This window comes from Talpa occidentalis, unplaced genomic scaffold (assembly GCF_014898055.3).
Source record: "Talpa occidentalis isolate TD23 unplaced genomic scaffold, MPIMG_talOcc4v2.1 talOcc4.5, whole genome shotgun sequence".
Lineage (NCBI taxonomy): Eukaryota > Metazoa > Chordata > Mammalia > Eulipotyphla > Talpidae > Talpa > Talpa occidentalis.
In genome coordinates this window covers 96961703-96977269 of record NW_023604861.1, presented here as the reverse complement: position 1 = coordinate 96977269, position 15567 = coordinate 96961703, and the positions used below count along the sequence as shown (strand labels likewise).

The 15567-nt window shown below is 46.2% G+C and overlaps 1 protein-coding gene across 1 annotated transcript in view; it reads left to right on the top strand.

Moving 5' to 3' along the window:
• The window catches only part of FBLN7 (fibulin 7), a 38405-nt gene extending 24803 nt beyond the window's left edge, over nucleotides 1-13602 (top strand). Inside the window, exons 4-8 of the mRNA XM_037527821.2 lie at nucleotides 3671-3796; nucleotides 6268-6408; nucleotides 7222-7359; nucleotides 9530-9668; nucleotides 11019-13602. Of these exons, the coding sequence (XP_037383718.1) occupies nucleotides 3671-3796; nucleotides 6268-6408; nucleotides 7222-7359; nucleotides 9530-9668; nucleotides 11019-11391 (917 nt within the window). The 3' untranslated portion in view covers nucleotides 11392-13602. The remainder of the gene's footprint in view (nucleotides 1-3670; nucleotides 3797-6267; nucleotides 6409-7221; nucleotides 7360-9529; nucleotides 9669-11018) is intronic.
• The last annotated feature ends 1965 nt before the right edge of the window (nucleotides 13603-15567 follow it).

Below are 15567 nucleotides of genomic sequence, written 5' to 3'. Positions count from 1 at the left end.
TCATAAATAATGCTTAGGCAAGCAATCTTAAGACGTTTTCAACATGGAAAATTTCATGCAAACACTCAGTAGAAAGAACAGTATGATGACCCCCATGTTCTCATAACCCAGTAATTATCAACACAGCAGTTCCTTAATATCTTCAAATATTTAGTCAGGGTGAAAATTTCTCCAATAGTTTCATATTTTTAACACTTTCTGCGAGCCTGAGTTCAAATAAATTCCATATACTACAATTGATCAAATTTGTCATTACATCTTTTTAAAATCGACAATCTTTGCCCCCCGCTCACATGCCTTGCCTTATTCCTTTGCAGTTTGTTCAAGAAAATGAGCTTTTCCCCCCAGGCTCCATATTGCTAACTTCTTCTGGATGGAGTCATTGAACACAACCTTCTGGTCTCTGTACTTGCCCCCAGTTTTATTGAGATACAATTGTCACAGCACTGTGTAAGTTTCAGGTAGATAGCATAATGACCTGGCTTCATATATTAGGAAGTGATTACCACAGTAATCCTTTTGTTAACATCTGTCATCTCATACAGAGACCCAAAAAAAGGAAAGAAGCTTTTTTTTCCCTTGTGATGGGAGAACTTTATGTATTTACCATCTTAACTTTCCAACATGCCATAAGGCAGGGCCAGCTATAGATATCAGTGTGCATTACCTACCTCCCTTGTACGTATAACTGGAAGTTTGCATCTTTTTGGTCTCTGGCCATCACTCCAGAAGCTAGATTGGCTTCAGGTGGATCTTTGTTTCATCTGGGTGGGACAGACTGTATCCTTCTGTAGACATAGAAGAGCTATCTGCTCTTCTTGGTGATTGATGGTCACCATCCTTATGTCAACATCCCACAAGTCTGCAACAAAAGGAACTCAAAGGGGCCAATGTTCTTGCCCTTTGAGAAAGGGTGCAGCTTTACTACTGGATGCCACTTTGTATGGACCTAATAAACCCATCTTACAATTTCTTTCCTAGATTATCTTTTTTTTTAAAGGTAACTTTGCTTTATAACATTATGTATGTTTCAAATGTGTGTCATTATAAATCAACATGAGTATCTTAATATGTCTTCTGTCCTCTGTTTAACTGATGTAATTATTGGTGTAATAAGCATCTAGGTCTTTTCACCCAGATGCCCAGAGGATTTTTTTCTGTTTATTTGTAACTGAATAATTGTATGAGGAGTCATCTCAGTATCGGCCTTCTTGAATCGATTCCCTCAGGTGTTAATTCATCTTGTCAATAGAAGTTTCAGTCACTAGAAAGGGGCCTAGTCTCTGGGCACTCTCAAAAATCTCTAGGACAAAATTCAGATATCAAGGTCTCTAATGGGAAGAGAATTCAGACTGAGTCCAACAAAGAAAACTGGTAAATGAAAGAGATTCCAGAGAAAGTGGGACAGGGGAGCTGAGAAGGCATGAGCCACATGAGAAACAATGACAGAAGTGAGAGAATAGGAGTCAGGAAGTTAGGAAAGCCATGTGGGAAGACTTCTTTTGCCTAAAAATGAGTAATAGAAAATAAATTTTTTGTCAAATCCCATACAACAAAACAGAGAATCACGTCTCTGGAATGAAGAGATGCCAGAAGACATGCCCATGAAACAGATGAAAACTGTCATCTGATATTTCTAAATGAGCTGAAAGAAATCTTTTGAAGATAAAAACTGAAAGAACAGCATCAATAAAAATGAGAAGTGACTGGACAAATGGAATTTTGAAACAAGCTGATTGAATCCAGGAAAGAATTAAAATAAAGGAAAAACAATCAGAACTTGTCTATTAAGCACTTAGCTCAGGTCTAGGGAAAAAGTAACTGCTCACTAAACAGTAAATTAAAACAGAATTCGCCACGATTTTAGCTGGCAGCCTGTCCTGTGGCCAACACCGGCGCCCTCTTCACAGCTCTGAAGTCTCCATGCACTGAACTGAAAGCTACCTCCTGGGATGGATGTGAGTGTGATGACTGAACTTCGCCCAGGACATAATGGGGCGCCGGGCTGGCCACTGGGCGGCGGAACACCACTGACTGTACATCAAGAGAAGAAAGAAAGTCTGTGTGGAGCCTGTCTAGAAATGAAAATCCTGCAACACGATCCAGAAAGGGAGATAAGGCAAGGGTCCTGGGCACCTGTGCCTGGCTTTGGAGCCAACCACCCCTCCACCCCCACCCCCACCCCACAGTGCAGGCAGGTGTGGCCTGGCTCAGTGCCTTCCCCTGGAAGCCAAACAGGGAACCATGGTGTGGGTCACACTGGGGCCAAACTGAAAGATACTGGTGTTCACCCTCTTTGGCTTTCTGCCCACAACTTCATGGCTGAGTGGGCTGCCCAACCTCAGATTGCACTGGTGAGAAACAATGGGACTGGACAATGGGTGTAGGAATTCTAAGCACTGTGGTATTTGTGTTCAGTGTCATTCCAGACACATTCCAGGAAATAGGTCATCTGAAAACAGAATGTATGTGCAAGAGTGCGCCCGGCTGAGATTACTGAGAAATTGAAAAGGCTCCTTCCCCAGGGATAAGCAGTATTTGGAGCATATGGGTCCTTTCATGTTTAATAGAAGCCATATAACTGTCTACATAACATCCCAATCACGAGAAGCTCAGGGAAGCTGAAGGGCCTGCCAATCCACCCACAGCCAAGCTGTTGTTCTCATTAGAAGCAAAGCACCTTTTTCTTCCTCTCAATAGCCACAGCAGGGCCATGCTCTTATGCCAACAAGGAGATGTTTCCAATGTTCTTTCCCAGGATGCTGTGGTCAAGTCAGTGAACTGACAGACCTCTCTGCTGGAAATGGTCTCTGTTCTGTGTGTTAAACTGGGCTTAAAGAATTCATAACAAGCAGATGTGGCTGGAGGGTTTTTAACAATCTTTTTTCCTAATTAGAACATTTATAAATGTTCATTGTGGGAAAATAGAAAAGTGCAAAAAGGTATAAATAGGCAAAGAAAAATTACCTGTAGCCCTAATCACATAGAGAAAAACCTATTAAACTTCTAAATATGTGTACAGAGTTTTTGCACATGACTGTTGTGTATATGATTAAGGAACATTTCTATTTTTCAACATTAAGGAGGGTAAGAATCAAGAAAGGGTCTTCCCTAGATGCACAGGAAATGTCAAGCACAGGAGAGCTTCTGGGCAGGATGGGGAGAAAATTGATTTCTCCATCTCTGGACATTCTGATGGGCTATTTCTTCTACATCTAACTTCCCTGAATTGGGCACTCATTCAAAACATGTTCTACCTGGATGCAGGCTGATAGAGGTAGGGTCAGGTAGGATTTGACTCAAAGGAAGTGTGGGCTTGTGCCCACAGTAGCTGCCTCTGGCTAAAACTACCTGCATTGCAAATTAGAAAGTGGTGCCTCTGGGTGGAGCATGGCCAGGTGATGGGCCAGCTCCCACAGGCAGAGCTTCAGGTGGGCACAGTGTGTACCAGGGCACGTGGCTTGCTGAATGGAAGGCAGGCTGCATGCCAGCCCCATTGGCATGTGATAGAGCCCTATTTCATGTGATAGAGACAGTAGCAAGGGATGGGTAGGGGAGAGATAGGAAATTGGAACCATCCTACAATGTGAAGAAAGTTAACCCATCATTTTTTGTTTGTTTTAGAATTAGAATGCACAGTCTTGTCCTTGAAATTTTTTTCTTTTCCTAGAAATCAGTGAATGCTCTAGCCAACCTTGTCAAAATGGTGGGACATGTACAGAAGGAGTCAACCAGTACAAATGCATTTGTCCTGTAGGAAGGACTGGAAACCGCTGTCAATATCAGGCACAGACTGGTATGTAGCTGCTGTGGAACTGGGTGAAGACAGGGAAGAAGACCATGTTCAAGTGTCCCCCAATGCAGACCTGTTGGGATCTCAGAGAGTTGGTGTTTCTTCTGTTTCCTGTCTACTGATGCCTCTGGTTCCATGAGATGGTTATTGGGGATGGAGTTTAGCTCCATGGGGTAACAGTTTTAATCCTTCTTATGGAAGGAAATGAAAATGGAAGTTCTGACTCCCAACCTGAAAGCTTCCTGATTGGGTATTTGACCTGAAAAATTTCCTTGATGCCACCTTCACTTCATGGATATTTCCCCTGCAGATCAGAAAAACAATTTCTCCTTTTAAATGCTCCCATCACATCCTCAAAATTAGTAGCTATTGATACACGCTCAAGTATTTTCAGTCCTGGAAAACCAGACATTTGACTGGTGATGAGGTTATTATCCACATCTTAAAGCCTAACAAATCTCCAGGCAGAAGGTCTATAAGTCAAACAGCAGCTGTTTTTGCAAATGCAAGAAACCCCAATAATAAGGAATGTGTGAGGGAGAGAGGGGACTCCTCATACTGTGCTGTAATCAATGTTTCTTATATTTAAAAAGGAAGAGCCAAAAGAGGACCTATTCCTTCGCCAGAAGAGCCTGGAGTGTACTGTCAATGTGTGTGCAATGTCTGTGCTTGGTGGGGGAACTGATAGTCAGCATAGTATTCAGAGAGCAAGAGCTTTGCCAAATCTTGATATCCTTGCATTGGGCCCAGCCCTAGGTCAGTTTAAAATATTACCCCCAAGAGATTTGCTGCCTAATATGTCTCGATTCTATTCAGCTGAGTCAGCCTACTGGCTGCTTTCTCAGGAGGCTGCCATCCAGGGAGTCCAGAGGCCCCTTGACAGCTCCTGTCTTTGGGGCTGCTCTCTGTGGAAACAGAAGGAGGCAGGGCCTTCTTGGCAGCCCTGCTGCTTCTCCCCGCCTTACAAACAGGAAGGAAAAAAAGAAACGGGCCCCCTTTTAACCCTAATGTTTTGGTCCCAGACACAATATTTTAGGCCCCACCTAAGGGTTTCTGTACCCAGCCAGTAGTTCCTCAGGTCCAGGAGGGCTCTTTACATATAAAGTATCCTCATGATAGAAATAGACTCCAGGAAAAGGAAGGAGTGAGTGAGCAGGTGCATCCAAAGGCTGCTCATGTCCTCTCAGTCTCAGTGAAGGGCCCAGCAAAGCCATGGCTTCTTCCTCTCCTGGTGCTCAGCCTGGAGCCCTCCTTCTGACCAGCTCTGCCTGTGTCTTTCCAGCAGCGCAGGGAGACACTCTGTGATTATTATTATTTTTTAATCCATTCACCTTTTCTTGATTGCTGTTATATATATATATATATATATATGTTATATCATTTTAAGCATACAGTTCAGTGTTATTAAATATTCACAGTGCTGGGCAACCACCACTACCAACCACCTCCAGAACTCTTCATCTTGCAAAAGGGAACTCTGTCCCATTGAAACTAGCACCCCCCACCCTCTTCCATCAGCCTCCCCCAACAATCACGCCACTACCCCTCTCTGAATTTAACTACTCTAAGAACTCATTTAAGTGGAATCCTACAGTTCCTGTCCTCATTCAATTCCTTTTGCCACCGATTTCTCTATCATCTCCCTTAACCAAATGAGAGCTCTAAATCCTTTGAAAACCTTCAAAACCTCTCCTTTTTTTCTGATAAGAAAAGTGATTTATGTTCTTGATTAAAAACAACAACAAAAAAACTTAGTCGCATAGAAAAGAACAAAGTGCAACAAAAGAGAAACCCCCAAAACAGCATTTTAATTTTAAACTCCGGTGATCAAAGTTAGCATGTTGGTGTTTTTAAATGGAAACATGAATTTCACATCACCCTGGGCCCTCTTGGTGCTCAGTTGTGTGACCTGCTTTTTCTTTCTTTTTTTTTTTTTAAAAAGATTTATTTATTTATTTATTTATACATACATAAATACATACAAGCACTGGTACAGTCAGAAGCGCGGGAGGGTGAGAGAATTCACCAGAGCCAGAGCGGGGAGCAGAGCAGGCAGAAGGACCGAAGTACACTGCTGAGGGGAGCAGCGGGCGGCAGGAGAGGTCTGCGCGCCATGCGGGACACTCCTCCAGTGGCCGGGGAGCAGCCGGGGATCGAACCAGCACTGCAAAGGCTGTGGGCAGCTTCGCAACCCAGCGCTCAACCGCTGCGCCACCGGGGAGGCCCTGTGGGGCCTGCTTTTTCATGCAATATTATTATATTCGGGTGCGCTCCCCGCCCTCCGTCCCTTAGACTGGGCGCTACACCTTCGGCTGAATTTTTTTTGCTTAATGACTTGTCTTTCCTTTCCCTACTCCAGAGTGACCTCTGAGAAGGGCCGCGCCCCGTCTCGGTTTTCCTCCCGGGCCCTACTCAGGGTTGGGCCCCCGGCAGGTGCGCCAGGGCCGGGCACTGAGGGTGTCTTCTCCCCGCAGCCGCCCCGGAGGGCAGCGTGGCCGGCGACCCTGCCTTCAGCCGCGCGCCGCGCTGTGCGCAGGTGGAGCGCGCGCAGCACTGCAGCTGCGAAGCGGGATTCCACCTGAGCCGCGCCGCCGGCGCCGACAGCGTCTGCCAGGGTAGGTGCGGCCTCCGGCCCGGGCGCGGCGCAGCGGCGGTGCAGGGGGCGGGAGGTTGGGGCAGCGAGCTGGGAGGGCAAATGCTGACCTAATTGTGGTTAAGACACAGCTAGCAGGTAGATATCAAGGGTCACAAGAAAGGAAGGCTGCAGAGGAAGCAGCGAGGGGGACGTGGGGACAGGTTCACGTGCAATCAGATCCTATCTCCACACAAGCTTGCGCATTCATCTAGGAAAATCTTGCACCCCTTTCTTCCCAATCCCCCTCTGACTGGAATCAAAAGAGTGGGTGGCAGGGAGGAGCTTGAATCGCTGCGCTGGTGTACAGGGACTGGGACTCACTCCCTGCCCTCTGCTCTGCTTAGCTTTGCTGACCCGCCCGCTCCTGCTCTCTTCTCGTGATTACCAAAGTTCTGCCTGAAACCATGGCTTCAAACCTGAGTTTGTGCTGAGTTGGTGCTGACAGCCTCATAATGCAACAGCAGAAATAATGCTCCATTACTCTCAAAGATGATTCCCAAAGCATTAAGATGGGGCTTTGAACTCATCAGGGGAGCGAGGTGCACCCTTGCCCTCTAGGCTGCTAGACCTGATTTGCCAGCCTCTGTGGGGTCTCCAATTAGTATTCAGCCTTAGACTGGGGGCCGAGGGAGGGTCGAACACATTAGCTCCCTCTCACTCCTCCATACCATTGTCTTCTGGGAAAATGGGAGCATCCCTGCTCCTCTTCTGGGTATTCTACTGGGATGAGGGCTCAGTCCTTGGATGCCTGCCCTGCAGCATCTGGAATCATACTGAGCATTTCTGTCCCCAGATGTGAATGAGTGTGAGCTCTACAGGAGAGAGGGGCATCCCCGGCTCTGCATGCACACCTGTGTGAACACCCCGGGCTCCTACCGCTGCACCTGCCCAAGTGGGTACCGGACCTTGGCTGATGGGAAGAGCTGTGAGGGTAAGTGAGACTGTTTCAGAGGCAGGTGGCTTTGGGCCTGGAGAGTGGCCTCCACACCTGGTCATTTGCTGCTTCAGTGACCTGCCAGGACCTCAGAATGGAGTACGGGGAGGGGTTTTAAGCGCTTCAAAATCTCAGATATATTCAGCCTTAAAAAAAAAGGGGGGGGGGAAGGACCTCTCAAAATCAGTCACATCGTCATCTATATATGTAGGAAAATTAGTTGCTTAACCATACTGGCAAATAGTCTCTTTTGGAATAGACCTTATGGAATAACTGGTTTCAAGGTCAGGTTATGTCCTCCCACTCAGCAATGCTTTTAGCTAGGGCTGGACTCAAAAGCAGAGCAACCAGTTGGTCACCCACATTATGCAACCTGGAGGAGACCATGAGGCTCTGGACAGTGCAGATTCTCCACTGCCCTGCACTGCCAAATCCGCCTCTGAAATGGGCAGTACCTGATGGACACTAAAGTTTTAGTGTGGCTGGGCTCCATAGCAGCTGAGGACCAGAACAAGACTGAGCACTCAGGGACAGGCAAGAGGGAGAGACCATCACTACCTCTGGCCTTGAGAAGTAAGGGGAGGCCTAATAGAGCATGACCATGGTGGACAGTTAACACCAGAACTGCATCCAGGCAGGGACAGTACAGAAGAATCAACATCCTAGTCCCTCAAGTCTCCCATCTGCCAAACCCAACTGTAAGTCAGAGGACCTGAGAGCCAGGAGGTACAGTCCAGAGCAATCAGTTGCCATAGCAACAGAAAGTGGATCTCAAGATGGTGAGGGGAGCAATAAGATCGGAAGAATCCTGATCCTAGGTAGTAGCCTCCTGGAGGACTGGGTTGAAGTTTCTGAGGCCAATTCCAGACACAGTGGGAAGGTGATTTCATTGGCAAGTATTGGCTGCTATGTCAGCAGAAGGATCCCAAAGAGGGCAAAAGGGGATATGTGCAAAGTGGGGATGATTGGCGGAATGGAGAGGCTGAGGACCCTCCCAGCAGTCACCAACATCACCAGCAGAGAGGTCCCAGGGACACTGGGCACACTAACAGTCCCAATCTGGTCACTATGTCAAGGACACAAACACTTCTGCACTGAAGGTGGTTCATTACCCACTTGGGTACATAGGGGGCATCTGGGGACTGCTGCCAGTGGCTTGTGTTCACTTTTGTGATGACTATTATTACCATGTTGAGGCCTCCCACTTCCCCACTTCTTAAGGAAAACACAGGTTTGAGAAACACAGATGTACAGTCTTCACATTAGTCCATAGTCAGAATATGCATCTCAGACATGAGGACAAAATGGTCTTCATGCTGTTGCTGTCCCCAGATGCTGGCCCAGCAACCCCAATGATCCAGTGATTTTGGAGAAAACTGGGTCTGCAGATGCAGGCTGGCCTCAACTAGGAGACCCCTCAGCAATACTGCCCCCATGGAGACAGGACATAGCAAGCGTCCAGCAGGTCCCAGACAGTGGCTCTGAACTTGTGAGGTAGAAGGGGCAGGAGAGAGGGCAGAGGGCTCTTGGCAGGCTGATGTAGGAATGGGAGAAAAGAGGTGGCTTCCCAGTGAAAAATTAGTGGGCTCTACTGCAGGACTGAGGATATCGGGTACTAAAGCAGGAGAAGGTATCCACAATGGCTTGCTCCATCCATCTGATAATTATACATGAAGGCCCATGCAGAATTGTGCAGGGTTGGGTAGAAACACAGCCTCCACCTGGGAAACTCACATCTTAAAGGGAGCAGAGAATGCATACAAATGAGAGTAAGGCTGAGTAGGAAGTCCAAAGGGGCCATGAAAACAGCCTAAGACAGGACCGGGGCCTTTCGGTTAGGGAGGAGGCAGGTTCGAGAGCAGTCTATGTTGTAACCCTTACTTGCTGCATTCCGGCACCTCCACAACCACTCATACCCCAGGGAAGGAGAACAGGGTCTGGGGATGGAGTTCCCCAGCATGGTTTTGCAGCACTTCCACAAGACCAAGTTCTCAAATGGCTGAGAAAAATAGGCTTTCCTGCTTTAAGAATAAGCTGTAGGTGTCTGGCAAGCTCGCCATGTCAGACCAACACATGCCGATGCCTGATGGGGCCTTTAGTGTGGTCCTGTCAGTGAAGGAGGAAACATTGGAGGACCTTCACCCTCACCGGGTATCCCATATTTCAGATGTCGATGAGTGTGTGAGCCCACAGCATGTGTGCCCCCCGGGAACCACATGCATCAACACAGGTGGGGGCTTCCAGTGTGTCAGCCCAGAGTGCCCTGAGGGCAGCGACAATGCCAGCTACGTGAAGACGTCTCCCTTGTGAGTATAGCCTGGGCCACGCACAGCTGGGCCTCCACGTTGGCTGGGCCACATTCTTCCAAGAAGTTTTTAGGGAGAAGTACAATGGGGAGAAGTACAGATATGTACGAGGAAAGATGAAAGTTGGGGAGATGGAAGTATGGCTTCTCCGAGCTTCCTTAATTGTCTGCACTGGACACACTGTTGCTTTGTGCCATAAGAGTCCACTGTGCATGATAGGAGTAATGTTCCAAGCGCATCTGTGTGGACATGAAGGATGATGGGACCGCAGCCCCCCAAGGGTGGCACTGTCAGAGAGGGTCACTGCAGGGAGAACTTTACCAGGAGGCAGGTGTATCTATACCAGTTTCTCATGTTCCCCCAGCTAGTCACTTGTATATCCTGTAACTTTACATTCTATCATTCTGCTTTTCTAATGCTACTTACTAGATGATTCAACTTCTAGCAACCTCAACCCTTAATAGTTTTGTGAGTCTTTTTTCCAAAAGGTGGGTGATGGACCTTTAAAAATAATTACAGTGATGACAAATTGTATGCATTTTCTTCTGAAATAGAATCACAGGAAGCTTAGCTTTAGAGTGAATTGACTAGACAAGTTTAGATGCTCGAATTATTTTGGGAGCGATAGTAGATTAGAAACAGCAAGCAAGTCAGTGGCACTTAAGCCTGGGAGCCACAGTGAGAGTGAAGACACCAGGATCTTCCACAGGAGTCACTGAGTGAAGGGGGAGAGAGCCTGTATGTCCGCCCTTTGGGAACATCATTTATTAACCGTGGGTGTGATATCAACCATGATGATATCAGTCACCAAATAGGCGACATTGCATTTATCTCTTATGTTTGAGAAGACAGAGAAACATCAAAAGCATTTCCACAAGACGCTGGCTCTAGATGGTTGGGAAGATGGTTTCCTACTTGAAGAATAAATAGTGGGTGTTAAGAAAGCTCACCATGTGGGAACCACCCATCCAGGATGTTGCCAGCTAGCTGCTGGGATCCCATCCCAAGAGAGGTCTCAGCTCCTACAGAAGGGCACCTGCGTTGAATACCAGCATCACCATTGTTAATCTTCCCTGCTTTACTTTTCTGTAAAAAGTATAGGAACAGTCCCTGCACATACACACGTATTCACACATGCACACATGTATGGGTACTCAGGACAGCATCTCTCCCCTGGTCACGCCTAAAACTGGCCTTGCTTTCTTGCACCTGTACTGAGGGACCCGAGACTGGGAAGGCCACTTTGGTGGCCTCTACAAGTGGTCAGGTGGGGCAAACAAGCCAGGTCCAAGCCAGCCCCTGGCCAGCTTCCCCAAGGCTGACTCCTTGTGTTTTGCCTCTCTGCTCCAGCCAGTGTGAGCGAAACCCCTGCCCCATGGACAGCAGACCATGCCACCACCTGCCCAAGACCATCTCCTTCCATTACCTCTCTCTGCCTTCCAACCTGAAGACGCCTATCACACTTTTCCGCATGGCCACAGCCTCAGCCCCTGGCCGACCTGGACCCAACAGCCTGCGATTTGGAATTGTGGGTGGGAATGGTCGTGGCCACTTTGTGATGCACCGCTCGGACAGACAGACTGGGGAGCTGATCCTCGTCCAGACCTTGGAGGGGCCTCAGACGCTGGAGGTGGACGTTGACATGACAGAATACCTGGACCGCGCCTCCCAGGCCAATCATGTGTCCAAGGTCACCATCTTTGTATCCCCTTACGACTTCTAAGGGTGCCACGGGGGTGCCAGGGTGTGGAGGTCTGGGCTCATTTCTCTTTCCCTAAGACTCAGAAGGGGGTATGGACTGCAACAGACCTCTCTGCCCACCCCTGTCACATGCCAACCTGCCTCTTCACCCATGGAGTGGCAAAGGACAGCCACAAAACCCAAACTGCTGCCACCATATTTTTTGCTTTAAGGTGCTTCCCCTAGATTATGCACTCATTTTCTCAAATTGTTTTTTCAGGTGCATAGGCGGCTTCTCAAAATGTCATGTGAATGGCATTGAGTTTGAACTATCTGGGGAGGGAGAAGTTCCTGGTATGTGTCTGAGATGACAGTTAATCCTTCTGTATTGTTACAGTCAAACCTTGTGATGAAGTGGTTCTAATCATGCTGGGGGTCAAATCATGCACGTGGCATGGGTCCAGGGGCCCTTAACCACAACCCGTCCATATTACTCTTACTCAAATTCCTCTCTTTGGCATGACAGCCAGCCTTCTCTCATCAGGGAACCATGAGAGGTCCTGGCACCCCCATGCAAGTTCTTCTAGACTAAGGGACCAGTGTTAAAGCATAGATTCTGCCTGAATTGATCCCCTTTTGAGAAATCATATCTCAAAAGATAACCTGTTGCTATAATTGGAGAAACAGTCTATTGCTCCTCCCCATCCACCTGGCCTGTCCCTGAGCACGTGCTAGCCCAGTTCCTTCTAGGAAAGGATACCTGATTGTCTTTCTAGGCTGGACCCCTGGCTTAAATGAGGAAGAAAGAAAACACAAAGTTGATGTTGGGATTGCTCTACCAATAGAAATTTGGGTTGGCCAAATGGTAGATTGGTAAGGAAGGCAATATCTGGCAACAGAGAGTTTTAGAAAATGCTTGCATTGCCATTGATTATAGTTACTTCTGATGGTAAAGCCAGAGATGATGCCCTCCTGGTGAATGAGGAAAGAAAGCACTGCCTGAGGCTAGGAATGGACTGTGAAAGACCCTAAATTCAAACTGAGCTAGCTAAGCTGTGAAGATGTGTCAATGTTAGTCTTAAGTGAGATTGCATCACATTTCACTTAAAAATTCGTCTTGGTGTGAGGTGGAGCTAGAGAAACATGTTGCTTCTTTAGTGATCAAATCCTAAATCAAAATGGTTTCTGGGACACCTTACTTTGTCAGCAAAGAGAGAGACACAATCAAGAGTTGCCTTCGAAATTCTGCTGCCAGGGTCTCAGCTGCACTCTCTCCATCCAACAACAGAAAAAGGGCCTACAAATGTACTTTTCCAGGTTGTTTCAAGACTTTATTAAAACGATTATCCACAGCCTCATGTTCCCAAATGGTGCTATGATGGAACAACCCAAACCCCTGTACAGAACACCAGAGCCCAAGGGCCTGGCCATGTTCCTGAAAATAAGATGCCCCAACACTGTCCTCTTCTTTCTGCAGAGGGCGTGGGTGCAGCCTAGAAAGAGAAGCCTCTTACCTCCCAGCATGTGAGGAATCATTTGGGACCTATAGAACAGGTGCCCCACCTAAACCAATGTATGATAATAATATGAATGCCAAACAGGTCCAGTGTAAAGAGTGGTCTGCATTGCCAAGATCTGCCATTGCCAACAAACCTGCTTCCATTTGTAAAATCCCATCTGAGGCCCAGTCCCCTTGGCCTCAACATAAGAGTACCCAGCTGCGTGAGTCCTCCACTTGTGGATTGTCTGTGTCCTCCCTCCCTAGGCAATACTGTGCTCTCTATATCCTCTCAATTTACTTTCTCCTAAATGGAAACAGACTTTTTTGTCCTTTCAAAGCACCAATCTGCTCTAGGTTAGAGTAGCTAATAATTAACAGTTACTAGTTTACACCCCTCACCAGGTAATATAATTCTATATTATTTGGTTGGGAATTTTTAAAACTTTTTATTATGCACAATTGCAAACATATACAAAACTAGAGAGAAAAATACAGTGAATCCCATGTCCAAGTCACCAACTTCAACAATAAACATAGGCCAATCTTGTTTCATCTCTATTCTTGCCCCACCCGATGATTTTGAAACAGATACTGGATATTATATCATTTCATCTGTAAAATATTTCAGTATGTATCTCTAGACAATAAAGACTTTTTTTTAAAGAAAGCATCCCCTCCATACCAGTCATTCCTAAATAACAGCAATAATTCCTTAATACCTTCAAATACTCAGTCATTGTTCAAATTTCTCAGTGGGTGGTGATTTATTGTTTGAATAAGGCCCATGCACTGTAATTTGTTGATAAATCTCTTTAATCTCCTTTAACTGAAAGCAGTGGTTCTCACAGTTACATCGGAAAAACCTGTTAGAAGATAGAATACTGGATCGTTTGTCCTCTATCATGTCTTACAATCTGTATTTTCCTAAGTGCATCTCTGTAGTGTCTTTGCCCCAGTTCTTCTCTATCATCAGCTATATCTAGAGATTTCACCAAATCTCTAGTGGCCTCTTTTTTCTGATGTCAGCAGTCATTGATGATTATTACCTAGATCATTACTTCTTTAAGGGGTTGCAAATAATTTTAGTGTCATTGGTTCTTCTTCATTTATTAGCTAGCATACTTTATAAACTTGCTTTCATCAATTGTTTGGTTACACTGAGGTCTGGTTTGTATAGGAAAGGCGGGAGAAAGTCTTGACTTTCCAACCCCTTTGCTGGTTCCAAATGAGGTAGTATCCTGAAAGAACCTTTTCAACATGTCCAGGGAATATTGTTTTCTTCTTTGAGTAATCTATTGCAATATTATCCTTATTTTTGCTATCTTTGGCTCTTAGAAACTCCCTAAGAATCAAGCTGGCTGATTCCTTTTGACAGATCCCTACTGGTCTTTGACAGGTATGTGGATGTCTCATATAACAAAATGTCTCAGATCTTTATTTTCTATGTCTCATCCTTTAGGTCAGCCATTTTCTTCCCAAGGATCACACATCTTTCCATGTAGAATAGAGATAAAAATCTGAGTGCTAGGAGTACTCATTGGAACTGACTAGTCATTGTTTCTTGGTTTTAGTGGACAGAGTCCCCAGCCATGGACTCTTCCTGGCTAGGGTGGTCGGACTTCTGATGTGTTGCTCAGGGTTCCTAGTATAAGTGTTCCAGAAAAGGCATGGCCTTTTTGACCCAGCCCTGGAAATCACATAGGGTCACCTCCCCCATATTCTTTTGGTTGAAGTAGTCACAAGCAGCTGAGTCAGGGGAAATGTACTTGGACCAGTGAATCCTCAATGGGGGAAACCTCACATGTACATGTGAATATCATGTGTAGGAAGGCATGTTACATGCCTAGTTTATACACAGGAAGCCATCCAGTACTCTGACTCACACATGCCTAACTTATCTCTGGTGACTGTCCTTTATTTCTGTCCTTGGAGAATTCTTGAATGACTTGAGCAGAACACATCATCCCCATCTGAGCTGTTTCATGGTTTATTCTCTACCACTTCAAAGCTTAAACATGTTTTAAAAATCCTTTTTACTCTTTCACCCAAAGATCCACCATTTTTCATATGGTTGGGAAAGAAAAATAGTGCCCCTTTAATGTTCTAATATTTTATTATTACTGAAGACTTTTTATGTTCCTGATTCTTGCAGAAAATACAGCCTCAACAAGACAGGCATTAAACACCCTTGAGCTGTTTCCAGAATATCAAGAACAATTTAAGACAAGGGATGTGAGAGAAGCTGAGACTAAAAAAGGGTGGAGTGAGGTGTGTCCTTGCCTGATGTTCACTAAAGCTGCCCCTGGCAAGAGGAATGTGGGGGAAGCCTCAAAGGCAACAGTGAAGGCCAGCAAGGAGACTGAGACCTAAGGGTATTATTGGCATCCTGAATCCCAATTTCCCATACCTTGATTTGACCTGAAAGGTTCTGAACAAGAGACCCTTCTAATTCATGGTTGGGTTCAGACCCTAGCTAATTCATGGACCTTCATGGAGCTCCCGCCCACAGCTTTTTACACCTGTGGTATTCCTGCTGGGATTTAACATGTGGGCGCCAGCAGTGTCTTCCCAGTTTAGTGTCAGCTCGCCCTACTTACTACTCCCCTTTTACCCAGAAGGGTACCCCCTTCTTTGTTTTGCATTTCAGTCTCCAAATGGAAAGGTCTGTACATCCCATTTCGAAAGTCAAGACCATCTCCCCCTGCTTTTTCCTGACAC